At 42.4% G+C, this 27,815-nt stretch overlaps 1 protein-coding gene and 1 long non-coding RNA gene across 11 annotated transcripts in view; one reads left to right on the forward strand and one right to left on the reverse strand.

Moving 5' to 3' along the window:
- Window positions 1-27,543, forward strand: part of DOCK3 (dedicator of cytokinesis 3) — a 192,389-nt gene extending 164,846 nt beyond the window's left edge. For 3 of the 10 annotated variants that reach the window (XM_032699099.1, XM_032699096.1, XM_032699098.1), the window contains 16 exons: window positions 639-743; window positions 4,561-4,702; window positions 5,436-5,602; window positions 6,154-6,240; window positions 6,697-6,876; window positions 7,719-7,802; window positions 9,068-9,184; window positions 9,585-9,706; window positions 11,176-11,311; window positions 11,850-11,931; window positions 13,815-13,967; window positions 17,393-17,511; window positions 18,439-18,526; window positions 21,773-21,895; window positions 22,482-22,564; window positions 23,043-27,543. In XM_032699099.1, coding sequence (XP_032554990.1) covers window positions 639-743; window positions 4,561-4,702; window positions 5,436-5,602; window positions 6,154-6,240; window positions 6,697-6,876; window positions 7,719-7,802; window positions 9,068-9,184; window positions 9,585-9,706; window positions 11,176-11,311; window positions 11,850-11,931; window positions 13,815-13,967; window positions 17,393-17,511; window positions 18,439-18,526; window positions 21,773-21,895; window positions 22,482-22,564; window positions 23,043-23,549 — 2,295 coding nt within the window. In that variant the 3' untranslated portion in view covers window positions 23,550-27,543. The remainder of the gene's footprint in view (window positions 1-638; window positions 744-4,560; window positions 4,703-5,435; window positions 5,603-6,153; window positions 6,241-6,696; window positions 6,877-7,718; window positions 7,803-9,067; window positions 9,185-9,584; window positions 9,707-11,175; window positions 11,312-11,849; window positions 11,932-13,814; window positions 13,968-17,392; window positions 17,512-18,438; window positions 18,527-21,772; window positions 21,896-22,481; window positions 22,565-23,042) is intronic. The other 7 variants (XM_032699102.1, XM_032699105.1, XM_032699097.1 and 4 more) reach the window with 6 other exon arrangements.
- Window positions 19,609-25,478, reverse strand: LOC116792264. The gene is made up of 3 exons (XR_004359040.1): window positions 25,345-25,478; window positions 24,608-24,719; window positions 19,609-20,630 (listed from the first exon to the last, which is right to left on the reverse strand). It is a non-coding gene; the product is annotated as an uncharacterized LOC116792264 (long non-coding RNA).
- Window positions 27,544-27,815: the final 272 nt, after the last annotated feature.

Genomic DNA, 27,815 nt, shown 5'->3' on the forward strand with positions numbered 1-27,815 from the left:
TTACTGCAGTGCAATTCCTGTGAGCCTTTCAGCTGAGGTTCAGTTTGGCAATGGGTCTAGAAATCCCACTCCTGATAGAAATGTTAGCACAGTGCCACAAAACTAGGGATTGAAACTAGAGAAAAGTCCTTTTACTCTTTCCAACCCCCTTTTTCCTCCATGTTAAACCTTCTGGTGCATGGAGCTGTAGAAGATTTAATTTAGTTTCATCCTTTTTCATGCCCCTCAACTCAATTAAGGCAAACCCAATTGAACTGATGTAATTTTCTAGGCAGTGGTATGGATTTTGAGCTGTAGGAGAGAACAGGACACTGTGAGCCTGTGGATCTTAATCTCAGCTTTGCCATTAATTCTACAATGCAAAGAAAATAACATTCAAGACCTGTTCAATTTTAAATGAGATACAACAGAAAATGTTCATATGTTATCTCTCAAAACGTAAAATGAGCGTGATGATACTCTACTCTGTTCCACCAGACAGACTGGCTTAATTAATAATTTTTATCTTTGACAGAATTTTGGTCTTTTCATAAAAAAATGTGGGGGTAAAAGAGTAATGGGATATTTTAATGAGTCTTGAGATTCTAATGTAGTGCAGCTTTAAGAGTCTTGACAGCAGCTATCCCTTTCCTCCACAGAAAATGGAAGCTACCTACTATGACAATATCATGGAACAGCAGCGCTTGGAACCAGAGTTTTTCAGAGTTGGGTTTTATGGTCGGAAATTCCCATTTTTCCTGCGGGTAAGCCAGACTTACACAAAACGTGACACAGTGACTCAGAGTAGCTGTTGAGGCTTTGTATTTTTGTTTTGGAGATACTGTGTCTGCCATGTAGTTTATTTTTCACCCCTGCACTAGTGAAAACAGCTTTCTGGCTGAACTGGAGCATATGGTCCATTGGGAATGTTCTTGGGAACAGAGATCAGAAATTTGACTCATGCCTGTGTGTATTTTCGACGATCTGCAGATGCAGCACAAACTGCCTCTATATTAAGCAAAATGCTGTATCGCAGCAACGTTGGGTCATTACTTAACCGATTTTCATCATCTCAAATTATCACGCTTTCAAAAGTCTCACATGACAGACTTCTAACCCCAGCCTGATGACTCCTGTCCTGTCCGCAAGCAAAAATTTCCTCTCTTCAAGAGAAAGCCAAAAATCTCCTCTGGACACGTCCCCACTTGGAGCTCACTGTCTGCTGGTGTGTACAGCATCAGCTGGGTCTGCAGTCCATGGAAAAAGTGAAATTGTCTTCTTTTCCTAATAAGGGATCAAACTTAAAATGGGTATTTGTTTATACAATGTCTTGTTGCTAGTTCAGAGCAAGGAAGGAATATAATCTGACAACTGCTCCAGGAACTGCCTGAAAATTGATGGTAGATGCCATCGAGCGTGACAGGACAAGGTAACGTGAAGCTTTCAAGGACTGAAGGTGCATGGTTTGTGTTCTCTTTAGAGGAATGGTTTGACAAGAGGTGGCACCACTCAAGTTACACAGTGTGAAACCACACAAAGCCAAGCCTTGAAAACTGCACTCTTGAAATTCCCTCTGATTACAAAGTCGTTTGGTTTTTTTAATTAGGATTTCAAGATTAGTGTTTAATTACACTCTTTTAATGGAAACACGGGCAGGGGCAGTAAAGCAAGATGGAATTGGTCATGGAGAGGAAAAGACCAGTGGATAAAGGGTGACTTTGTGTTATTTGAAGATGAACAGTGTCAGAATCAGGGAATCACTCAATCATTTAGGCTGAAAAAGACCTCTGAGATCACCGAGTCCAACCTGTGACCAATCACCACCTTGTCAACTAAACCAGAGCACTGAGTGCCACGTCCAGTCATTTCTTGAACCCCTCCAGGGATGGGGACTACACCACCTCCCTGGGCAGCCTCTTCCAATGCCTGACCTTTCAGGGAAGAAATTCTTCCTTAAGTCCAGCCTGAACCTCCCCTGGCACAGCTTGAGGCCGTTTCCTGTCACTTGTTACTGGGGAAGAGGCCGACCCCCACCTGGCTTTCGGGTAGTTGTAGGGAGCAAGAAGGTCCCCCCTGAGCCACCTTTTCTTCAGGCTGAGCCCCCCCAGCTCCCTCAGCTGCTCCTCACAGCACTTGGAGTGCAGCAGCCTGAAGCAGTGTGCAGAACACCCTACAGAGGGATCCGAGGAAAGGACAGGTGCTGCAGGGTGAAGAGGGATCTGCCCTTTCATGAAGATCTCCAGAGAAAACTGGTGATTTCTTTTTTTATATCCAACAACAGATGTTTCAGAAAATGAATGACAAACAAAGTCATCATGGCACATGAGTCTTCCTAATGTCTGAAGTACTGCCAGTGACTGTAGCTTAGCTTTTTAAATTGTGGATCCTCAGTTTTATCTGGGACCCTCCCGGCCGATGTGTTTGCTGGAGGTTTCCGTGCCCAGCCCTGACTCTTTGTGCTGTAACAATGTGGATCCTCGGCTGGAGCCATCACCAGCGAACAGGGGTGTACGTAATTATAATCCTTGTTAATTCTGCAATTATATTTGGTAGCAGTACTTCTGATAGCAGATTACTAATGTAGCAATCTCATTAAAAGTCATCCTCCTCCTTTCTCTCCCTAATGATCCACAGAGCACACACACTGCCGAGCATGGACTAAGCCCATTAGCAGTCACATCAGCATGGATCACACTGTAAAGAGATTGGAAGCAGCTATTCTAGAGAAGAAAAAGATTTACATGGATTTAAAATCTACAAATGGATATGGAAGTGATTTAAAGTGATCAAATAACTCCAAGCCCTTTTCTCATTTATTTTTCTGTTGCTATATAGCTTAAGACAGAAAATAACCACTTCTTTCTATGTCTTTGATTTTGAAGACCCTTTGTCCAGAAAATTCATTGTGCATGTTTCTATGAATTCTGCGTATATTTTCTAGCCTTCCTACATAAGTAAATAAAAGCTAAATTAAAACTGTCCATATCTTCCACCTACTAGAAGTTCAAGTAAGGCCTGACAAGCCACGTTATGAGGTCTTGTGTTGGCATCTGTCTAAAAAGTCTATTAAATTTAGCTTTGAGGTGTTTTCAGGGCATTATTTTTAGAATCACAATAACCTTATTTATAGGCTTACAGTGTTCTAGATTGCTGCAATGAAAAGCTAAAATAGAGAATGCAGTAAGAGTTATGAAGAGATTCACCTTCAAATGTGGACTCACTCCAGATTTAATAATAGCTGCACAGTTTGAGCATTACAGACTGAGCTGTCAAGCTCCATCATGCGATTCTTCTCCCCGTCCATTGGCTGCTGTGGGTGATGCACATGAAGTGACACATGTCACAGCTGGGACATGAGAGCTCTTCCAGAACGGTGAAATGCAAAGCCAAAGATAACTGAACTCCTTGGCTGTGCTTTATGATCGGGTTTTGAAGCTTTCCTTTTGATTTTGCTACAAGATCAAGACCTGCTCATCCAGATCCCCTTTCCAGAGCAATTAACAAGACATTCTTGCATAAACTGCAGCTTCTAAATTCAAGAAATAAAAGGGAGGAAAGTGTTCTGATTTGTTAGATTCTTTGTTTTATGAAACACCTCCCTGTACTTCTAGTTATTGTTATGTGTATGAGCTACCAGAATTAGAGAATTTGCCTGCTTTCATTGGTCTTGCACTAGGAGACTAATACCAATCAAAATTCTGGTTTGTGAGGGTTAAAACACTGGAATACAATCTTTATGTCACTGAGGACTTCAGAAATCCTGTACCTTGCTGTTGAGAGTTCGAGATGGCTGAAAAAGCATCCAAGAGCTCTGCACAAGTGTTTCAGTGCCTCAAGAGTCATATCTAAATGCAGCTTTCCATTATTAGCAGAAATGAAATTTTGTTCATCAAGAGGAAAGTGCTTTTAGGGCCGAAGGGGAATTTGCTAAGTGGCCACTGAGAATTCTTGGTAAGGCTTTTCCATATTACTCTACGGTAGGCAGGGGAGTTCCTGAGCATGTTATTGTTGAGCATGATCAGGGTTGTATGGCTGTGATAGTACAGCAGTGATTAAACAGCAATTTTTGTGAACAGTTTGTTGCAACTTTTCTCTAAGGAGAACTGATAAAATGATAAACATATATCTCCCTCTGTTCTGTGAGGTCCTCAGGACTTTTATCCATCTGGTGTAAATTGTATTTGACAGCAGCTTTCCCAGTGCAAAACAGCCAAGCTGGTGACTTAAGTTTTGGTTGATGCGTTTCAGTACAGTCCAATTAAAAATAGTCCCTTTTCTGAAAAGCAAGTAAGAAAAGGCCCCAGGACTGAGTGCTGCATGTGCATGGATCAGAGGCACCGTGCTGTTGAGAGATCAGTGGAATGGTCTTCTCATTCATCTCTTCTTGATGAAATACATTGTAAAGAAAAAGGAGGGAATAAAATTTATCAGCTGTGTTAAATGCGAGTTTTACTCTCCCATTAGCATATTGACACTGTCATTTATCTTTGGCTTTGAAGCAGTAACATTTAAAGTGAGATAAAAGCCAGTAGAATTTAACTTACTTTTAAGGAGACTAATTTATGCTTGTTCTTCTTGCAGAACAAAGAATATGTGTGTCGGGGCCACGACTACGAGAGGCTGGAAGCCTTCCAGCAGAGGATGCTGAGCGAGTTCCCACAAGCCATTGCCATGCAGCATCCAAACCACCCCGATGACTCCATATTGCAGTGTGATGCCCAGTGTATCCTTCTGTGAAGGGCCAAACTGATGGGAACTGTGGCAGAGCACAGAGTAGAGCTGGATATGGAGGATATGGACAAAGCCAGGCTCTGTCTGCAGCAGACAGTACCTGGTTCGTTGTACTACGTGATCTTGGATAGAACAGTCACTTTTTAGTAGGGGAGTAATGCAGGTCGTGTTTGATGTGGAAGGGAAAGGGCTGTGCTTGGTCACATCCGTGTTTTAATCCTTTACCAACAGCATTGCCACAGTGCACAGTTTTTGTCCTTAAAAGTATTCCCAATATCTTCTCTTGGACAATACTTTGTTGGGAACAGATACTGATTCCAAAGTGCTGTTTTCCATCCTGTTTATTTTTTTACATCAGTATTACTATTTTTTTGCAGTTTCCCTTTCTTTAAAACTGATAAACCTTTTTATCCCCAAGCCTTTGAATCTCATTCTTCTCACTGATCACCTGCACTGGGATTTGCTGTAACCGGTACAATGCTCTACACATTTAAGGACTGAACCACATAACGTTTAATGGGACTGCAGGGACTTTTGGAGAGCTTAGTCATGGGAATGCCACTGTTTGGCTTGTGTGAGAACAGCAAGGATACTGTGCAGGACTTTAACCATAAGGACACTGTCAGCATGTGAAATCTGCTGCCATGGGTTGCTGTTTCCTGCTTGTCTTTCCTAACACATGCTTTTCACTCGATAAAAGCTTTCTTTGACTGCACAATGAACAGATTTACAGATCTATGCAGTGACTCCCATCCCAGACAATATAGACGTGCTGCAAATGGACCGTGTCCCGGATCGCATAAAGAGCTTTTACCGAGTCAACAACATCCGGAAATTCCGCTATGACAGGCCCTTCCACAAAGGCCCCAAGGACAAGGAGAATGAATTTAAGGTAGAAGTAGTGACCAAGCAGTGTTTAATCTCTTCAAGGTGATTTTTGTCTTGTTGTTTTATGCTAATAATGCCTTTCAGGTAATCCTGATTTGGTGCCCAAAGATACCATAGTAACTCAAATTACAAGTAGCTGTCGAGTCCATGGTCTGATTGACTCCTGACCTGATTAAAGCATTTTCCAGTTTAAAGCTGAGTTATTTTAGTGCCAGGAGAAATGGATTTTGAAGCAAGGATAGGACTTTCTTGTTTGGCTGGGTTTCTTTCTTACTGCCACATATGTCCACAATGTCTTCTTGGGTCCCATGACAGAATTGGTGGTCAGTCTTTTTAAAAACTGACAGAAATGTTGAATGTGTTGTTTAGAGCAGGTGTACTGAATTCCTGGTTTGCCGTTCAAGTGACTTTTTCAGCAAGACATTCTACAGGATTAATGCTCAGGAGGTTAATGTGTTCTTTTCTGAACGCTGCCCCCGTAGCACCTGTAGTGAGAGTCCAGATGATGTGGTTGTGATTCACGGGGTCCCTCACAGCCTCCGTTACTCCTTGCAGAGCTTGTGGATCGAACGCACCACCCTGACCCTGACTCACAGTTTGCCTGGCATCTCCCGTTGGTTCGAAGTGGAGAGAAGAGAACTGGTAACACTCATAGTTCCTGTAATTGGGGTTTGAAATGATGGGTTACTGAGGACACGGGATAGACAAAACTCCCTTGGCTGATATCTTGCAGTTTAAAATGATGTAGTTTATCAAGGATTAAGTACGTCCTTTTTCTACCACTTGATTGAAATAATTGCTGAATGTGACCAGGGGACTTATGTGAGGGAATGGAACAGTACAATGGAGACAGTGCCAAAAAAAAAAAAGAATAATTGCATTGCTGCCACGTCTTCAGTATATAGAAACAAGTTAGTGCAACTCAGTGACCTGAAATCCAGCACTGCCAACAGTCAGGTTTGTTAATGTAGTTAATTTTCTACAAAGCAATAAAAGCAAAGATAACTGAACAATCCTAGGGTATCATTTCATTACAAGGAAGATAATAAATCTCGGTGAAGTGTCCATGGAATTAAAGGATATTTTATTGCCTTTTAGGTTGAAGTAAGTCCTTTGGAAAATGCCATTCAAGTGGTTGAGAACAAAAACCAGGAGCTGAGGACACTGATAAGCCAGTACCAGCACAAACAAATGCACGGCAACATTAATCTTCTCAGCATGTGTCTGAACGGGGTGATTGATGCAGCTGTTAACGGGGGAATTGCGCGGTACCAGGAGGTAAGCCGGGCTCTGCTTCCCAATTTACTGTCACTCTTTTTCAATTTCATTTCCATTTCTGTTTCAAAGAGAGTTTGACTTAATAAGATAAGAAATTTTCATGTCCATTATCTAGAGATGAGGTTAAATCCCCCACTTGGTTATTCTGCATCAGTGCTTGCACAGCCACGTGTGAACAGGGGGCCGCGGAGGTGGAGCGGGGATCTGGCCTGGCAGTAGGTACAGGTGACAGGGGGGGTTCTCAAGGATGGCACTTGGCTTACCTGGAAATCCGCAGCTGGCAGGTAAAACAGTGAGGCGGATTTTTTTATACTGCTTACATTGTAAAGTCATTTTGCAATAGGGGTTGTGGGACTCATAATTGAGACTGATTGGCCCTGGAATCAGGAAAGAATGCTAATTCATGCTATTGAACCATTATCCTTGCTGATGGCCTACTCACTGTAACCCTGAAATGATCTTATATGCAATTTGTTATCCAGCATAATCCCTGGCAAGCTGTTACTTAAACTGAGCATTGTAAAAGGTAAGTTTAGGGTAAAACTTTAGGCAGTTATGTGAAGGGAACTATATAAAATTCAAATAACTGGATGATACAAGGCTTAGTGGTATTGCTCATCACTGTCACAAGGGGAAACTTGGTCAGATTCATGATTCAACAGAATCGTTTCAGGTGCCAAGACCATTTTCTCAGCATCCCAGAGTGCTAAAACCAATAAAATTAAGCTCCGCTGTTATCTTAATATAAGATTTTTGGACCTTTTCCTGTCATCCTTTGACACCAAGTTATGATGAAATACCTGCCAGTAAGCAAAAGGTACTTTTTTTCCCTTTTCCTGTAGGCCTTTTTTGATAAGGATTATATCACAAAGCACCCCGGAGATGCAGAGAAGATCACACAGCTGAAGGAACTCATGCAGGAACAGGTACTGTTTTTCAGATGCCAAAGAACCGTGTCTGGATTCATCAGCAGTAAGTCTAAACATATTAGATCAAACTGCTTCATTCAAAAGCAGAGTTTGGGTACAGGAGATCCAAATACATTCAAACAAAAAACAGGGGAGATGGGCAAGGAGATTATGACAAGCCTTTCACCTTACGGGCTGTGAGGTGAAGCTCAGCTAAAAGTACATTAGTTTTGTTGTCTCCATTTGTTATCTGACAGACACCTTGCTGCGTTTCAAGCCTGCCATTCATTTTTGGCATTTTGAATTATGTCCTTCCAGCAAGTTTCAAAGATAATCAGAGACAGGACAGGTCAGGCTTGAGATTAGACTGGCAGAGCCACAAATGAAAACTTAATGCCTGTTTATATTATCTGCAGTTTTATTTTTCCGTAATGTCTCCATGAGACATCTTCATAGATAAAGCAGCAGGATGCTTTCATGGGAGTGAAATCAGATAATCACATCCCTCTTAACTGAAAGTTTGGCAAGATATACCCCATTAAACAACGTGCCCAAGTCTGAATAGAGCTACTAGGCCTGTTTCTTCAGGAAATCACTGAACTGCATTTCAATTCCCCATCTGAAAAATAAAGATAATGCTTATCTCCCTTCAATCCTCAGGAGGATGTTTGAAGATTAATTAGTTATTGTTTGTACAGACTTTGGGTCATGTAGGGAATTACATACATCTTAAGCCTGCTATCACTATTTTCTTTCATCTGAGACCTTATATAATCTCATTCAATCACTAATATTTTATGTTTGACCTTTGAAGAAGTGACCTTTAGAAATAACTAATGAGGACCAGGCAGAGTGACTGTGCATGTGCTGCTGCTGCTGTTCAGCTCCATTATCAGAAACTCCTTTTAGAAATCTCTGCTGGCAACTCCAACCCCTTCCCTGGCACTGGGAGGAGGCATTTTTTTGTCACAGGGCATTATCTGTGTGAGGGCATGATGCTGTTCACTCCAGAGATAAACTCTCTGGTAATTTTTTACAGTTATGTCTTTAAAAAGCAATCCAACGTGACACAAATGTACTTGTCTCACACTTAAAGTATTTGCTGGAGTAGTATGAACTTGCCAGGATTCCTTGGCTTGCTTAATTATCAGCAGTCTTGTAATGAACAATGGCATATTTTAGAGCACTTCCTTGGACATTGACAGAACTGCAGGACAGGCTTCTCTTCTCTATCTTAGACACGATTTATTTCGGTTTGTGATGTTACATTTTCTCTTTCACAGGTACATGTCCTAGGAGTGGGTCTGGCTGTCCATGAGAAATTTGTACACCCAGAAATGCGTCCCCTGCATAAGAAGCTGATAGACCAGTTCCAGATGATGAGATCCAGCCTGTACCATGTAAGCTCACAATCACTTCTCCTATTTTACGTTATTCAGAGTTAATGATTAGTTGCAGTAGGGTTCTGAAAAGAACTGGGCTGATACAGCACTGATTGAACTTACTGGACTGCCAAATTACCAAAAGAATTCTTGGCTTTTGTGCAAGAAGGAAGTCCTAGTAAATATGTTAACTTAGCCTTTAAACAAGAATTGTTAATATTTGCATGTGCTTTGTTGTATCACAGAGCAGTTGTAAAGCTTAATTTTCAGTTGCTGTCTCATATAGCAGAAAATGATGTAAAAGAGAGGAAGATTAACAGGAAGTGTTGGATGTTGAGCTCTTCAAAGGAGTAGAATGACATGAAGAAAACTTGCAGTTTTCCAAGACTGACTTAGCTGAAGTCTGTTTGCTTTGCAGGAGTTACCTGGTTTGGAAAAGCTGAGCCCAGCCTGTTCTGGGTCCAGTACCCCCCGCAGCAACGTGCTGGTTTCACATGGACCCATGAGCCCGGAGAGCATAAAGCTGGTGCATCGACACAGGTACCCCCTTCTCCTACCCAGATATCGAGGATCCCTGCACACTGTTGCACCAAGAGTCAAGGATCTAAGGAGTGGCTGACAGCACTGCAGGAGGGGCAAGATGAGTTTTGGCAGAAATGCCTTTTGCCTTCATGCAGTGCTAATTATTGAAATTTGAGACCTGGAATAAAAAAGTTGTGAAATCCAATTTGCAGCAAATGCTGAACACCTCCAGGTGTTACTCGATCACTTCACTCACTGTAGGGGCAGAAGCACACATCTGCCACTCAGTTATCCAGACTCAGTCTGACTTCGGAGGTTCCAACTTCTGTTATGCCAACAGCAAATAACTGGGTCCTTATCTACCATAAAAGGAAAATTTCATTCATGTTTTAAAACTCAACTCAATATGTACCCGTTTTGAAGGATCGAAAATGTTCACATCATTGCTTTTTATAATTCTGATCAAATCAGAAGCCAAATACAAGGATGATCAGAACATCACAAAATGACTCTGTGGGTGCTTATTCAAACTGAATGCCCATCTATAAAATCTGAGCTAATGACTGAGGATAAAAATGTGGATTATCAGGACATAACAGTGGGGTTTATATCCAGTCAAAATTGCTCATTTGAAAATGCTAATTATTCTTCTCTGTTTATTTTTCCTGGTGGGTCTCTGTAGTTTAGCTGTTTTTAAAGCCTGGCATTAAAAACTGTGGAAACTCGGTCTCGAGTCCATGAATGGAGGATGGTGACATTCTTTTTGATATTAAAACTGAGTAGCTTTTACTGTTTCTGTGGCTTGGCAGTTGACAATTGGTGTCTGGGTGATAACATTTTTTTCCTCAAAATTCCTCCCTTTGTAAAGGCTTTTTTAGTTCTTAGGACATACTAGGGAGATTCTGTAGTGTACAAAATATGTTATTTATTTATGTATGTGATTCAGAGAGACAAAGTTAATTACCTGAGTGAGATCAGGGTGCATCCTGCACACCAGCTGGGCTGTATTAATTTACTGTCAGCTACAAAGTTGCCTTCAACAGTAACGCTGAGGCCCAACGGATGCAATAAGGAAAACTGTATTTTGACCTGTGTGTCTTGTGCTTGGCTTCCTTTGGAATTTTTTTTTAAAGATGCTCCCACTCATTGTACTTTAGTGTTAAAAATGAGAGTGGTTTCAGCATGTTCTGTTTAAAGAAATATGCTCCCAGGGTCATGATGTTAACCTGGCTTTGGATTCTGAAATTCAACATCCCACCTATTGTTTTGTCTTACATGTAACCTTGTTGTCAGTTCTTTCATATCTACTCACATTTATTGATTTGTTTATTGGGCCTGATTTTTCAAAAGTATTTGATATCTAGAGGTGACCTAAAGCAGCAGGTAACTGTAGGTACTTTCTACCTTGGAAAAAGTCAGGCTTCACAAATTAAAACACAGGTTCAAAATGTAATTATGCCCTTGCTCTCTCTCTGTTTTTTTTCCAGCCCACTGAACTTGCTTGGTTCAGTCCGACACTCCTCATCCTCTCTGTCATCCCACACCTCCAGTGAAACAGGAAACCTGGTTATCCTGACAGACAGCTCTGTGGGGGAGACTGCTGAGGATATGTACCACATGCAGGTACAGCTCCAGCACAGCCAGGAGCTGTGGTTGGGAGCAGCACGAACGTGCTCTGGAGGGTTACACTTAGGAGCAGTACTTTACCTACGCATATGCTTGGATCTGTCCAGTGATATTTTTCTCAACTGCATAGGTAGAATCTAACATTGGTCAAGAAAGATGACAGTGATTCACTAGGTTTGCTTTGGGATCTGTGTTTGTGCAGTGACTGTGATCCTGCGGTCCACGATGACACCGCTGCTTTCCAAAAGCAAGATTTTTGCCATGTGTGATTTACCTGCCCTGCTCAGCACGGGCAGTTTAGTGCTGCTCTTGGTTTGGGGGGTGAAACGAGTCCCACAGTCCTGAGAGCAGGTTACCAGTGGCCTGCACTGAAGCTGGGCAGAGGCTGCCCTGGCTGATCCAAGACAGGCAAATCCCCAAGGTACTGATCCGCTCGGTTCTCCCTCAGTGATTTCTCTGCCTCCTGCAGCTTGTTTACCCTAAGCCCAGGTACCAAGGCTCAGCCACCAACATCTCTGTTTTATCCTCGTCCCAGGCCAGCCCTTCCACCTCCAGCCTGAGCTCCACTCACTCGGCACCATCCCAGATGATTAACTCTGCCCCCTCCAGTGCTCGAGGTAAGCACAGACAGGCCCCAGGAAGGGTCACCTGCAGGTGTTCCCAAAACCTGGCAGCCTTGTTGACTTACTGGTGAAAGACCACCGATAAGTGTACCACTGTTTCTCTCTGGAGATGTAAATGCCTCTTCAATAATTATTTCTTTACAAATGTTTTCATTCTCCAGAAATGGATTTAATAATTTTTTTCAGCAGTATTTGGAATGTCTCTCTCTAATACATGCTGGTTTCAGGCAGTTGAATTCCATAATGATTTCCATTGTTCCGCCACAAAATTGTGGCAGGCAGGCTAGAGGAAAACAAGAATAGTCCTTGGTACAGTACTTAAAAGAGAGATCATGAAGACAAAGCCAAATAAATCATTTCACATGTGCAATGAAATTATGGCACAAAAAAGGTCTTGAGGCAGTTTAGCAGACATGTATGTACACAAAAGCGTATGTACAGGATGAATGTTGAAAGATATGAATTTTAAGTGCTGGAGATAAAGAAGGGCTTCCCTGCTGGGAAATTCTTGAAGAAAGGAAAAATGTAAAAGCAGACTCTGGGGTACTCATATTGCCTTTGTGTTACAGTAGCTGGTCTTGATATTGCTAATCATTTTCTTCCCAAGCCTCGGAGCTGAAGCAAAACAACACCATGTGATCTCCTGACTTTTGTAACTTCTATTCAAGGTTTTGGTTTTTTCCCTCATTTTGGATTCTTTGTTGCAGGTTCTACACCTCTTTTCACAGGCGTATCTGGGGAAGGTGTCCAGGATATAGCCAGAGATAGAGGCTGATATTTTTAATCTTACCCTTTTTTCCATACAGGGAAACTCCATGTCTCCTGATGGATGGAGAATACAGAGAAGGGCTCTTTCTCTCAAGCCAGCTTGGGGATTTTTTGCTCAGTCTGGCAGTAAAATTCTAACTGACTGGCTGTTGTTAGGACACAGAGGCAGCAAAGTGATTTAACTGAAGAATCAGATGGAGTAGGAAAGTGGGAAGGGAACATCTTCAAATAAAGGCAGATAGCTGCACTAATTACCAAGGGCTGGAAGGAAAATAATGATAAATAGTAAAGTAACCAGGTGAAAGTGGTGTAACAGGAAAAGAAGATGGAACTGAGGACAGGGCTATCACGCCAGGAAGACATCCCTAAATGGATGTGCCTCAGTGAATGTTTTGAGGGATCTGAGGGGGTTTGGTGCTCATACTGTTTCACGCTGTTTTCCACTTTACAAGTCCAGTGACAGGCTCCCAGTGACAGGCTGTGACAGTCTTTCTGAGCCTGATGACTGCACAGCATCACCAGCTTCCCTCTTTACGGTATTATTCACTGTTGCTTGGAAACCAAGGGGATGAATGCTCCAAAGGGAATGAATGGGTTGCTGGGTGAGCCAACAGCACCTCCCAGGGATGGGACCCAGACTGACCACAAATGGGAAACAATAAAAGAAGGAATGAGTTTGAAAAATATTTATATAACTACGATACAGCATTTATTCTCTGCTGGTTTTGTTCACTTCTAAGTTATGTGAGCACAGCATTCAGACATTACCCACTCGTTATGGGATTTCACTTGTCCCAGGGCTCTCTGTGTTTCCCAGTGTGCCAGTCACTGTTCTGGTTATTACACTGCTGTTGGGAATGGAGCTGTTCTTAACAAGAAAAAGCCCTTACACTTAAATTCCTCTGTGGTAATAGAGCTTTGTTCTTCTCCTTGGTGTTTTCTTTTTTAACTGGGTGAATTTGATGCTTGTGAAAATGAGATTCCAGTGTCACTGGCTGGAGCAAGGTACTTCGCAGACATTACATGTGCAGCTCTGCCAATGCACCTCTATCCTTCTTTTTTTTCTTTTCCTTTTTTTTTGGTATTTATTTATATTCTTTTTAATTTAGCGCTGGTGAAAGGTGCTGGATTGACCGCACTGGAGGCTGAAGCCCTCTATTTACCCACAGAACAGATACAGCATGGGCGGCAGCCGTGCAAGTTCCCCCACGCTGCCCCCACCCATGTGCCTCATCTCTGTCCTGGAGGGACCACCTCTAGAGGTGAGAGGATAGTTCAGTCTCCATGACCCATCCAACCCTTGGCCTTTCTGCTGAGACTGCCAACAAAGCTACAATAGTCACGATGCTGCAGCTGAACACTTGTCAGATGGGAAGTGTGCAAAGGCCAACAATTCGTTTCGTACAAGCCACCTAAATTTATCAACTTTGCATCTTTGTCACTTGTGGCTTTTACCTGAGCATGGTTAGGTAGGAGTTCTAGGATTTTTAAATGGGATTTTACCTGATTTTTAAATGCTTCTCTCATTGATTCAAATGTTAATGTGGAGGTGAAAAGCTACTATCCCACTATGCAGGTACTTCACCTCCTCTGCAGGTACTTCACCTCCTCTGTGCATAGCCCTTTCCTGAGGAGATGGGTATCTTTATAATACAGAGTAGTTCCATCAGTGACCAAAGGAAGCTATGGCCATTTGTATTAAAAATCCAGCAGGAATTTAAACTGTACTTTCAATTCTCCACTTCCAAAAAATGACCCTTTCTTTGATTTTAAAACAGCAAGACAGGAGATTAGTCGGCTTGTCAAAAGAAAATAATAAAGCTGTTAATAAAAAAATTTTCAAGGGTAGTCATCAGGAAAGTAGATCAATGTCTTGACTGTATCACTGAACAGCAGATTAAGGCACCAAAATTTACAGTAGTTATAATATACACAAATTACAGCAAATGTCTTAAATAGAACTGAAATCAGAACACAGTAAGAATTTTCTAATTCTGTGCTAATGATAAAGACATTACCAGTTACTCATTTTTACAAATATGTATCTTCCAGTTTTCACCTGGCTTGACCATTGTGTAGCTTCTTCCCTATCAGGAAAGCACCACTGTTGTATGGAGGATCAATAAGTTCAGTTTGGTTTGGCTTCATTTGAGGTGACTCATGAGGCACTGCTGTAACCTTACTGGAGTTAAAAGATTGTACAAGACGGTTCGTTAAGCAGAAGATGAAATGCAAAAGGGCTGGGAAAGAGCTATGAGTGAGTTAGGGTTTTTTTCCAGTAATTTAATTTAAAATATGGTTGGGACTCCTCTGATGCACTCAAAAAGCAACTCCCACTTGGATACTTGATGTCTCTTAAGGTATCCCTACTGCTTCCTCAACACAGCCCCTTGTTAAAATGAAGAAAATAAGTCCTGGTGTCTTACTCAGCACTTTGCAAGAATCCGTATACTTACATTAAAACTGCCTTTTTAAAGCAAAAACTGTTTTCATAACAGTAATGGAAGTGATGAATCAGGAGAAAAGATTCAATGAGTTTGGAGTTTAACTACATAAATGTTCAGTTTCATTCCTTAAAACTAATACTTGTCATAAGTGGATTAACATATTTATAATTAAAAAACTACCTCTGGCTTCAGCACAGGTTTTCCTTTCTCATTAGTAAGTGCCTGCAGTGCTGCACACACCAAGTGCACCAAGCTACATGCTAAAAGGAGTCAGCCCTGCCACATGCTGCAGTATTTTATATGGCCACTGGCTGCTCTGGAAGCTTCTAAGAGCCTTTTTTTGACTTTGCTTTTTAAGTTTTGCCAGTCCCTGAAAGGAGCTGTGGTGATTGTGCTCTCTACCTGTCCAAAGCAGCCCTACTTAATTTTGTTTGCAGACTGGACACTTGACATAGTCTCTTAAAATTTTTATAGCTATAGTCAGTTACAAATTTAGGGTAGCAAACAGCAGAGCTGTTTTTTAAACTAGACTCTGCCAGCACATGTGAGATTTTTTACGTCATGAAATGCAAGGTCTAGGGAAACTGTAATCCCTTATAAATTGACAGCACAGAGGTGGTTTGCAACTTTGATATAAAAGAGCAAGGATGAGAAGATAAATAAAAAGGGTAGAGTGTAGGTTGTGCTGTGCTGTAGTTCTGGGCACACCTAGAAGTTCAGCATCTTTACATTTGTCCTGCAGAACAGGACTATCTGTGACCTGTGAGTAAAAGACTCAGCACAAAGCGTTAACACTGTGTTCTCCAAGCTGATGTTGTACATAAGAGCAAAGAATGTCGTCTAATTATGTTTCTGTTCTATGTCTGGGGAGAAAATGAGTTTGGGACTAGAATGCAGATACTCTATGGCTGTTCATGTTGGAGTGGGGGCATAGATTAATCTGGCATCTGCCCCCCCAAATGGAATTGTTGCAATTGTAGGACCTTATCCTGCATTCTGCTGGACACATTGTTCCTTCCACTGTGTGCTGAATATCAGTCCCAAAAACTGCATGTTTGCTTTTGCTGGGGTAAAAGCTGCATCAGCCAGCACCAATGCCTTTGCTCATATGTTGGAGTGCTGTCCAGGTAATGTGTGTGGTTGTGGAAGTTTGCCAGAGGGGGCATGTATTCCCCAAAAGCCGGCATGGCTCTGTAATGCGCTGTGTGCTGCCATCTGTTCAGTGCGTGTCTGTGACGCAGTCAAACAACGAGTGCAAATTAAAGCTCACTTCAGCAGCTTCAGAACATCAACTGCTGCCTAATACTGTGCATCCCAAGGGATGTGTGTATCAGTAGTGTCAGACTTCAGGAAGTCACTAATGAGAATCATTCTTCTGGCAAACCCATTGTCAGCTGTTGCACATCAGAAGGCATATTGTTAGGTGGCACTCATCTTGAAGGACATGAGTCCCAAGTAATTCCACCTGCTAAGAAGCTGTTTACATGAATTACCCCAGTATCTTTAACAACAACTACACAGATAGATGAATTAAGCCTATTCCTGCTATTTAACTCTTAAGCATTGGTAAATGTTCTGGTGTCATAAAAGGGTTCACTATAGCAACACACTCAGTAGTAATCATCATTACAGCAGCATTATAAGCAAAGTGCCACTTACACTTAAGGAAAATCGTGTTTATTATTGGGCTTTGTTTTGCTTTAACAAGAGGAAGCTGGCCAAGGTATCACTGGCACCACTTATCTCTAGCAGACCTGAGGAATGAAGTACCTTCCCGTAGCTTCCTGCTTTCACTGAATGGTGCATCTCAAGCTTTTATCCCTTTCTTCCACATTCAGTCCCAAAACGCACAATTTTAAGGCATTTCTGTTACTCTGCAATACTTGATGAGGGCAGGGGAGCATTAGGCACTGTACAGCACAGCCACAGCCAATTCCACACAGATGCCCACTCTTTCCTTTGTTTAAGAGGAAGCACTTTGCAACATACAACTAGGGATGCATACACCTTACACACCTTTCGTGCTATGTCCTTAACTGTATATAACAAGCCAGTTCTTACTCCATCCTCGTGCTATGCACCCACCAACAGTCAGCTGCTTAGTGGGCTCGGCACCATGTTCTTTTGAGTCCTGTGAGATCATCCGTCCGAACTATTGCACAGGAGGCCTAAATCCCTGGGCATGCAGAGACCTGGCTGTTGTTTGTCCCGTGTACGTGATTATTCTCACTTGTTTACAGGCTCTCCCTCTCTACCAGATAAGTACCGGCACTCTCGGGAGATGATGATGTTGCTGCCAGCCCACCGGGACCGACCCAGCAGCGCCATGTATCCCGCAGCTATCATGGAAAATGGACAGGTAGCAGCTCCAGTTTTTTTTCTATGTCAGTTCAACCACCCAAAACTGTGACTTTATATTTACTGGTTCTGATGACCTTAAAGCGCTTTCCTTTTTATTTTTGCAAAGCACAGCAACTTACTTGGGATCATTTTCAGAGGTGACGCAGAACTTTTCATATTAATCCCTCCCTGGAGTCACCCACTGTGGCAGTCAAGCGATAGAAATTGTAATGACTGTTAAAACTGCAGATAAACCCTGTAAAAATGAACTCTCCTTATCTTACTTCCCAACTTTATCCTGTAAGCCCTGGTCCTCTGCAAGTCATCATACCATTTTATTTATTCATTTTTTTAGAACCACAGCCATCCTGTAGTCTAGCCTCAAGGTTGATTCTGAATAGCTTTATGGTGATTTCCAGAGGTATCAAAAAACCATGAGGGGCTGAAATAATATATTGATAGAGGGTCTCCAGACAGTCTGTGCCCACATCTACATTTGTCTCTGGACAAATTGAAGAATTCAGAGTGTGCATTTAAATCTGGTCCCAGCCTGCACTTCTGAAGGGAATCTCCTGATCATGCCCACTTCAACTCACCTCAGAGAACTGTCTCAGAGCATGCAAACTCAAACAAAACCAAAGCCAAAGGTAAGCTCCAGAAGGGCCCAGGGTACATTCCAGGTGATAAAGGGCACAAGGGCAGGCTAGAGCTAGTCTGAAATAACTCCTCCAGGGAACACAAGCTGCAGGGACTGGGGGCCCTCAGCACTGTTACACCCTGGAGACCCACTGCCGTTGCACTGCAGGACTTGCCAATGCAGGCACAGCCTAAGGTTCCCTTTAAACCTTCAGATGAACTTTCTTTGCTTAAGAAAAGTGAACAGAAAGCCCCCGTGTTGCCCCAGCTGGTCTGTAACTTTTAACTCTGCTGACTTTTTCTCCCTTAGCCTCCAAATTTCCAGCGCGCCTTGATCCAGCAAATGATTGGACCATGCAAACCTTGCAGTGATCCCAACCTGTCCGTGGCTGAGAAAGGTACTCCTTCCCCTAGTTAGCTGCTTGCTAAAATAGTAGTATTCTGGTCATGCTACAGCAAGTAACGAATGGGCTTCTGCATTTCCTGGCAGAGTGCATTCTCTCACGCTTTTCTAATTAACAGTTTAATTAACTGGGCCTTCTGCCAATCTGTAGTCATTTCAGAAGGGCGGGGTTGCACGAGCCTCTCTATTTCAGAAAGTTTTCTGAGTTTAGCACTTTGCTATTGAAACAAATCCTGCAGTTTTTATCAAGCAAAACTTCCAAAGCAGCAAATGAGAAGATACCTAAGAAGAGTGCAACATTTGGACCATGTTTTTTAATAATGAGATATACTGGGTTTTTTAGGATGCATTTATTGCTCTAAATATGAATGTTCTTTGTAATCCCTCTCTGAGGTAGTTTTATATTTATTTAGCATTGGGAATATATGCATTTTTAATTTGTTGCTCTGAAAAAAAACAGGCAGAGGCCCTGCAGGGGAAAAAAAAAAAAAAAAAGAAGAGAAAGACTTTGTTTGGTGTAACAGAAAAGGAGGAATTTGTGAAAGGGGTGCCATGGACAAAGCGATGGGCTCAAAAATTACCTGAAAGGCAGCATTCTAAAAAAGCAGTCCTGAGTCAAAATCTGAGACGAGGATGCTGCCTAAGCAAGCAACAGTCATGTGTATGGCTGGGAAAAATGGTATCTTAAAAGATTTTTAAGGCCAGGAAAGACCATTGCACCTCTCTAGTCCGACCTATAATACACTTGGATTTTTACCAATCTTTTTGCTTCAGTAACTGTGCCAGAAGTAAACTGTACCTTCTTGAAAAAAAATCCAAATTTTATTTTAGAATTTCTAGTGAATCAGAATTCCCTACTTTAACAATGTGCCAGCCTTACAGAGCAGTCCAGATCAAAACCAAAAGCCAACATCCAGTTCTGATTAAATGCAGAATGATGACTTGATGACAGTAATGAGTGATGACAGCAGAGAGTTAAGACTGGGGGGTGAGGGATTAAGAGCTCCATCTTAGTTTGAACCAAACAGATGCCAGAGATGGTGAGATCTTTATACTGGAGAGGAGAAAGATCTGGAAAAGCAAGGTAGATAAATATTTATTGCCTGTCTAGGAAAAAAATACTTGGATTTGTATTTGTGGGAAATATTATACAAGAGTGTGGTATTCAGTGCAAAGAGATCAAAGATAGAATCCCCCTCCAGGAGCCCAGAGAAGACACAGATGTTGTTCCCTAGTTGTTTGTAGGGGCTGGTGGGACAGGACTCCCAGCTCTTGTGCCAGGCTGGTGGCAAAAATGCAGTGACAGCACTTTTGGCAGGCCTTGAACCCACATCATCCTTTGAAGTCAGGGTGCCATCTGCCTTGGATTTTGTTAACAGTCACAGCCATGAGTTTCCCCACCCCCTCCTTGCCCTGTCGGAAGCTCCTCTCAGTAATTCTCACTGACAGGGGTGACATCAGTCCCCCCGAGCAGAATGGTTCAAATGCAGCTTCCCTGCTAATTAAACTTGGCCACTGAGCCACTGAACACTGTTATGGAGAGACATGGGCTGGGACAGAGCACGAGGAGCTCCCTGCTTAGGTTCTCCCCTGAAGCATTTTGGATAAAAGGCCGGTTTTAACAGGCAGCAGCAACTCTCCAAAATCATTTGACCTTCAGATGATTTCCAGCACTCCTAAATACTCATAAGGCTGTGAATGAGGGAACAATAAGAAAATATAAATGGATTTTGCACTGGGATACCATGTGCTCTTCTTCACATTCTTATTCTGCATCTCAGTGTTCCAAAAAAACAAACAAAACCAAGCACAACAAGAGGTTTGCAGTCCAAGCAAATCAGGTTTCCTCTCTGTATCACTTGATGCTGGGGTTTGCAGGCAAGATGAGTACAGCTGGCACTGCTGTCCCTGTTCTCTATCAATATTCTTAGTGTCTTCTTCATATTCCTTTCTCAGGTTGATGGTCTCTCTTTAAAAACAACATTTACTTTTATATTTTTATGGGGTTTGTTCTGCCTTATGAAGCTGTCACTTTGTGATCTTTTTTACTTTAGGGAATTTTAGGCCTTTGGGAGCCTGTGCTTGGGCTAAATCACGAACTAGGGAGAAAAAAAAAAGAAGAGAAACCTTTCAAAATCATTTTAGAAAAGAAATGCACCAAAAATGGCTGCAGGCATTTTAATTACGGAGAAATCCTCTTCAGATGTCAAACTTCATGTTTATTTCTCCAAGCTTCCATTTTCCAAACTGAAGATGGAAAAAGCTATTTTTATCTCAGCTTTCATTGACAGGCTCACTGAATTACTTTATTTTTTTTCTTTCCTTTGCTAATCTGAAGAAATTGCTTATTTGTTTTTAAACAAACATAGAATTATTGCACACCTCGTCTCAGAATAAACCAAGTCTTACTTGGAAGAAAGGAAGGTGCATTTTAATAATGTTTAAGGTTGACGGAATTCTCAAGATCTTGAAAAAGGTTCATGTTAGAAAGAAGCAGCTTCTATTTCTATGAAAAAAAAACAAGTTCGGGAAGATTGTACCCACTGTGAGTTATATGAAGTAAATGTTCTGTCTGCTTCCTGATTCACAAAGACTTACGAATTTCACAAGATCTGTTCAGGTGACTTTGTGATACAAGGAGGCCAAACTGCTGTCCTTAAATATTTTGTGATCTAAATTCTTGATCAGCTCTATAGCTTAGTAAATCCAGGCTTTGAAGTCATGATTTCTTTTGCAACGGATTGAGGTGTAATTTCCTTCATGTCCTTTATTCAGTCCTCACTTACCCTGTAGTGCAGACACAGCCTGTCCTGTGTTTCCAGAGGGTTCTGTCACATGTTCCCTTCTGCTCTGTCACCGCTCACACCTGAGATACAGCTCAACTCACACCTGAGATACAGCTGCCCTTCCATCACTAGGATTTCATTTTTACCTACTCTCTGGCTTGCAAAAAAACCCTCCCAGAGTTCTACTGCTCTTCAAACTTGCTAGAAATGAGCCAAGGGGTGATGGAGGGGGAGCTGGGCACACTAACCCTGCGATCACCTAACTCTTGCTTCCTTAACAAAGCCTCTATAAACTTAACTCACTGTAGACTAGACGGTGCCTTTCTGTGCTTTCAATCCTGCCACTCACCAAGTCCCTGGAACCTGTCTCTCTGCTGCTGAAGAGCACACCGAAAAGCCTGGCCCCACAACCCCCCTGTAATGTTACCCCAGTTACATCTGTTTCAATCCTTCAGCTGTGCCAGCAGCACCCAGTAGCTGGAGCCTGGACAGCGGAACCCGGGAGGCCCTGCCATTCCTGTCTGCCCACGTTGGGAGCATCCTGGCCCCACCAGTGCCTCCCCGAAGCCTGCCCCATGGTAAGGACGTGCCCAGCAGGCCTGCAGTCATGCACACATAAATCCACACCACCTAAAAGCTGACCTTAGCCTTTTTCCCCCCCTAAAAACAATCCGAACAAAAACCCAGAGTCTTTCCTGGTCTGCTAGGTTTCCAATTTTTTTTTCAATAATCTTCAAATTATTGCACTCCTTACAGCAGTGTGGACTTGTGCATATTTGGGGACTAGAATTAGGTGTGAGAGCACTAAAGTTTGGCTTGGTTTCTTACCAGTGACCAACTTCAGCAGTAATTTAAGGTTAAAAAGCTGTTAAAAGAAACTTCAAATGTTCATTGTTTACGAGCCTGTTGCCTTGCCATGAGATCCTTGATAACAGGGGTGGGTGGAAGTTTATCACTGCACTGAAGTTCTCCTTAGCTCTCTGTGTGTGTGTGTGTGTGTGTGTGTGTGTGTGTGTGTGACAGATGCACTCAGCAGTGCCCCTCAGACAGGCAGCCCTAGGTTGGAGTTACCAGCATTTGGAGCTGTTACCTGGCTTTACAGATCTGAACCCAGCTCTGTGGCTGCAGCACAAGTCTGCATTTCTGATCCTTGTCTCGTTCCAGGACACTACTCACTGCACTTTGATGCCTTCCACCACCAGCTCAGCGATGCTCCTCCTGCACTGCCTGCACGAACACTGCGCAAGGTAATGGCAGGAGAGCAGAGAGGGATGTAGGACAGTAAGAGACTCCCGGAGGAATCCCCCTCCTCTGCTCCCACCAAGCAGTTTCTGAATACAGAAACACTATTTCTAACATGGTAATAACTTGCACATGAGAAAATCCACTGAAAGCTCATAAGCTGCTCCAAAGTTGAGTTCTGTAGAAACAAGTGTTGTAGGCCCTTCCCTTTTCCTTCTTTGCACCATCTGCTGTGATTTCAGCACCCTGATCATCACCTCAGCTACTGTTTCTCTAACAGCTCTGGTGTTGTTGAGTGCACTTGTCTGCCCAAAAGTGGTACTTCTATACCTGTAAACCAATAATCATTGACATTTTGAAGACAAATGGAATTGCTCTGTTGTTCACAACACTGTCAAAAGCTGAAATGGGGAACACCACCACACAAGATGCAGCATCGCCTCCTTTGTCAGTTTTAACCTGGTTTTGTTTTTCTCCAAACAGTCCCCTCTTCATCCTATCCCTGCATCGCCCACCAGTCCGCAGTCTGGTCTAGATGGGAGTAACTCCACTTTGTCCGGCAGTGCCAGCAGTGGTGTCTCTTCCTTGAGTGAGAGCAATTTTGGACATTCTTCTGAACCACCTCCTCGCACAGACACCATGGATTCTGTCCCCAGCCAGGCCTGGAACACTGATGAAGATCTAGAGACACCCTACCTCCCTGTCAGGTACAGTCTCTCTGAGCCTGATGTCCTGGAGTCGCTCAAATCCCAGCCATGCCGAAGCCACTCTGCTCCGTCTGGAGTCATTCCTCAGGACACCATGGACCCTCCTGCTCTGCCCCCCAAACCTTACCACTCCCGGCTGCCAAACATGGAGAACGAGGAGGGGATGATCATTGAAGATGATGACAAACACCGCCCCTTGCACCGTAAAGTGTCCCAACCAGTGAGTGGTGGAAAGGAAGAGCAGGCCAGGGTAGCATGGGAGCACGGCATCACTGAGCAGTAGGGACAGCTCCTGGCACACAGCTGGCATCGGCATTCCAGGTCTGGACACAACAGAGAGAGAGAGAGAGCAGGACTCGGAGAACAGCAAACCGACTTTCTACTGCCGCAAGTTTATGTCTGAAGCCCACATGAGCAACTGGGCCAGCATGGGAGGTTGCTGCTTTCCTTTTTAAGTTCTTTTTACACCTTTCCGTTCCGTTTTTTAACTTTCTGTGTAGTGGACAGTTTATTCCTTCTGCAGTTTCTTAACCACATCCTATGGCACACGAGCCATAGAGACTTGCAGAAGCTGAAAAATACGATTTTAAGCGGAGGGGGGAAAAGGGGGGAACGTGGCAAGTTTTGAAGCTGCTTTCCTCCCGGTTTGAGACGCACATGAGTAGAAGCAGTTGCACTAGGGACATATTTCTTTGCTGTACAGAATTGAAAGCTCATTGCTGAAATCAGGGATTCTATGAACTGTCAGGCTGGAAGGTGCATGAGCTGCAGGCAGTGGAAAGATGGCAATTCTAAGAAGAAATTGGCTCTTTTGAGAGCAGGATTGTACATATCTGTGCAGTGATCTCCCTGCATTGGTTCATAGGTGCTGAGGCAATCTAACCAGTGCTGATGCACTGATCTCCAAGATATCATTTCCAACAAACTCTGCCTCCTTTGTTTTTTATGTACTGTTTGATTTCTTAAATTTTGCTTTCACTGGCTAAGCCAACCTGCTTTCTCATGGGAATCACGTGTTATTCATCTGAGCTACAGAATGAGAGGAGGTTGGTAGCCACTGGAGCTACAGCCTCATTGTAAGCCTTTCCCATGCCCAGCTTTGGGCAGGCTGTTGACACCAGCATTTCTATTCCAGTTTAAAACAAAACCACCCAAATTGAGTTTCTCATGCCACAAGCTGGTTGATGACCCAGCCAGTACAGAAAGGGTGGCTTAAATGCATCATATCCAACAATCCTTGCCTCAGGGCTGAACATCACAATTCTCACCAATTTCCATCACCCAGGAGCTGAGATTCATTCCATGTTAACTCAATATCCTCAGTCCCTCCCAAAAACTCACTGCAGCTGGTGTGAGGAGGAATCTCCCATCTCAGAGTAGACAGAAAACACCAAGACTCCAGCAATGCCCGGTATCCAGTGTACACCCCAGAGTCAGGGACCTTAAAGGCAACCTGTAAAGAACAAGTGTTTGTTTCCTCTTTTGCTTCTTTAGAATGTGTAGTAAGAGCTGCTGCTTCTCTCTTCTGGAGAGTTGATTTCTTTTTTTCTTTTCTCCTCAGGCAGCAATACAGCCTTTCCCCATCCCATCTTTTTTTTTATGGATAGGCCCCAGAAAGAGCTGAAGAACATTGAGGGGTTGGGGAACAAACCACACCACACAAACCAGAACTGTGCAGAGGTGAAGACAGTATGAGTCTGTGACCACAAAACAAGCTTTTTAATCAGCGTTTGCATAGTTCAGGGAAAAAAAGTCTGTGGGTAAGTGTTCTTTACAAAGAACAGATCTTGGCTATAAGAAACCTTTTATTCCTGTTTTCATATTTTTCAAGAAACTTTCAGTCAGGATAGTATAAAATATTTAATATTTTAAGATAAACAAGCTATGTTCCTTCCCCTTGCCATGGCCACACACATTTTAGCCTTCCTTTTAACCTTTTCACCTGCAGACTGTAAAGCACACTCCGTAGGGTGGAAACAGACCTCCCTCTGTCCTACCACTGAAAAACCTGAAGCACATTCAAATAAGACACTTACCTCCACCATGTAATTAGTGCCAGGAACAGGAACAGCACTCACCTTTCATCTTGAATTCTTGTCCTAACTGCTCAGTTTCTCCTGCTAAAAACAGCATAAAGAAGCAAAAAAGGATATTAAAAATCTTTTACAGGTCACCTTTAGCACTACCTCTAAATACAGTGACTGGGCAGAGTACATGGCTTCTGAACTGGCTAAAGATGGTCTGGCTGTATAAAGTCTGGACTCAGCAGTTGTGTGAAAGGGATTTTAAGAGGATTTGTTTATTTTCTTTCTCCAGCTCTAGCCCATGCAAAACTACTAAGTTAAGGATTTGTTTCTTAAATGGCCTATTTGGCTGGAACAAAGTCTCTCTTGCTTCCTCTATTTTGTTACTAACACAGGCTGCTTGTAATCATTATATCCTTCACAATTAAGACGACGATAATAAAAACTGGCCCATAGTGAATGTTTCATCTCTAGCAGGAAGGAGAGTTTTCCAATGTGAGGACAGTCCTAAATGTTAAGGAACTAAGCTGGATCTCTGGTGTAGAACACATATATAAAAACAATTCAAAATTATGTTTTTGGTAAAGGTAAGTCAAGGTAATTCCTTAGAAAGGGGTGATATGTTTTCACATATGCTATTCTCCAGTCCCACTGAGACTCTTCCAGTGAAGTTTTTAAAATAACTTACTATTCAGTTTCAATTCCCTTGCCCCTGGTTTTGTTTTTCTTTTTGGCAGCAAGACTAAAAGTAGTAAATGTAGTGACTTACCGAGCTTCCTTAACGTGGAAAAACCAGCAGGTCTAGCAAATAAAACTTTCCAGAACCAAGAATGCAACTAAAGTGGGACTGAGTCCCAGGCACCTGGAAAACCTGCTCACTAGAGCTCTAATCAGTCTCTCAGAACACATCATCCTGCTCTGATTAGAGACATGGTACAACAGCAGTGAGTCCATGGGGAATCTGACATTCCCATGTTTTTGTAAGGGTTTGAAGGTCAATCAGGTGATGTATACAAATACCTAATTTATGGCAGGTCCACACAAAGAAGGATGGAATAAATTGCTGAATTTACCAAATTTAAGCCTCTCTGGAGTTAAATTTCTGCTATGGTTCTGATATCTACCGAGTACTCTGCTTCCCTTTTCAGTGTTTGCCTTAAAGGGGACAGAATATAGAAAGACTATTATTAAAATATTGTGAATCTTGGAATTAATATTGCTTGGAACTATTTCTCTGTATGGTGAGGTGTCTTTTAGCATAGTACAACTCCAACATCAAGCTCAGTCCTGGAGTAGGGGGAAGCAACAGCAGTTGTTGCACTTGCCCAACGGGATTTGAAGAGTCCTTGTATAAACCACAGCAAGAGGATGTTTTGAACAGGACCTTGACATTTTATACCTAGCTCTAATTCAAACTTCAGTGTACTTGCCTTCATTGGGTTTTCTTTGCATAACAAAATAGCATGTGCATTCCTGAGAAAATTGGTGGAATTCTGCTATAAATCTCTCCATCATCCGTGTACCTGCTGGCCCCATCTGAAATAAAATTGAGAAGGAACTACAGTGATAGAAGAAAAGCACTTAATTTCTCTGAATCCTATTTTTTTTTTCCAGTGGTTTCGTTGGTTTTATTACTGTGTACAAGACTCGGATTCTTTTTTGACTTTTCCTCTTTGTTTTTTAGCTTACTTGCCCTTTTTTATGTAAGGGATATTGCATATCCTTTCTGTGGGAGTATCAGCCAAAACTGGGGAGGCTGGAGAGAGCAAGAGCCTTTGGGAAACAAATTATGTGATATTTAAAATTTCCTCTGATCATGCTTCTTTGTAAATACCCCCATTTGAATGCTGTGTATTTGTACAGGAAATTGAGCAAAAAATGTATAGATTGTGATGTCTGACTGGTATTCTGCCCTGTAAATGTGTTTTTAACCTCTGGCATTCTGTGCTTATTTAAAGAAAAAAAAAGGCAAAAACCTCTAACCACTTCTCTTTTGTGTATTCATGTTTAAAATAAATCGAAAACAGCTATCTTATCTATAATGGAAATCAAATTCAAAAGGAAAAATTAATTTGTACAAGTGTCCTAAAGGTAATTCATTGTATATATTGTGATAGCATGTTTCCAGAACCAACAAATAAGTGGTGTGAATTTTAGATGTAAATATCTGCCGTTTGTTTTGGGTTCCTTTCCCTTACCCCATTCACTCGACTGCTGTGATGTGGAATTAAAGATTAATACCTGATATTAAAACAGTGCAGCTGTATGTTCTTTGCTGTCCTCTAGGCAGGGGTATCCCTGGGCTGCTCCCAACATCCACAAGGGACAGGGGAACAGCCATCGCTTCCCACCTTTGGGTGCATGAGGAAAAGGGGGAGCAACCTAAAGGACCTGTGGCTCTTGTGTGTGGTGAGGGAACAGCTTCCACGTTATTCTTTTAGCTGACAGTGTGTTGTTTTATTTAATATTCGTTTCCTAAAACAAGCATCAGGCATATCCTCCACCTGGTCTAGTCAGGTAGATGT

Source organism: Chiroxiphia lanceolata, chromosome 11, assembly GCF_009829145.1.
Source record: "Chiroxiphia lanceolata isolate bChiLan1 chromosome 11, bChiLan1.pri, whole genome shotgun sequence".
Classification (NCBI taxonomy): Eukaryota; Metazoa; Chordata; class Aves; order Passeriformes; family Pipridae; genus Chiroxiphia; species Chiroxiphia lanceolata.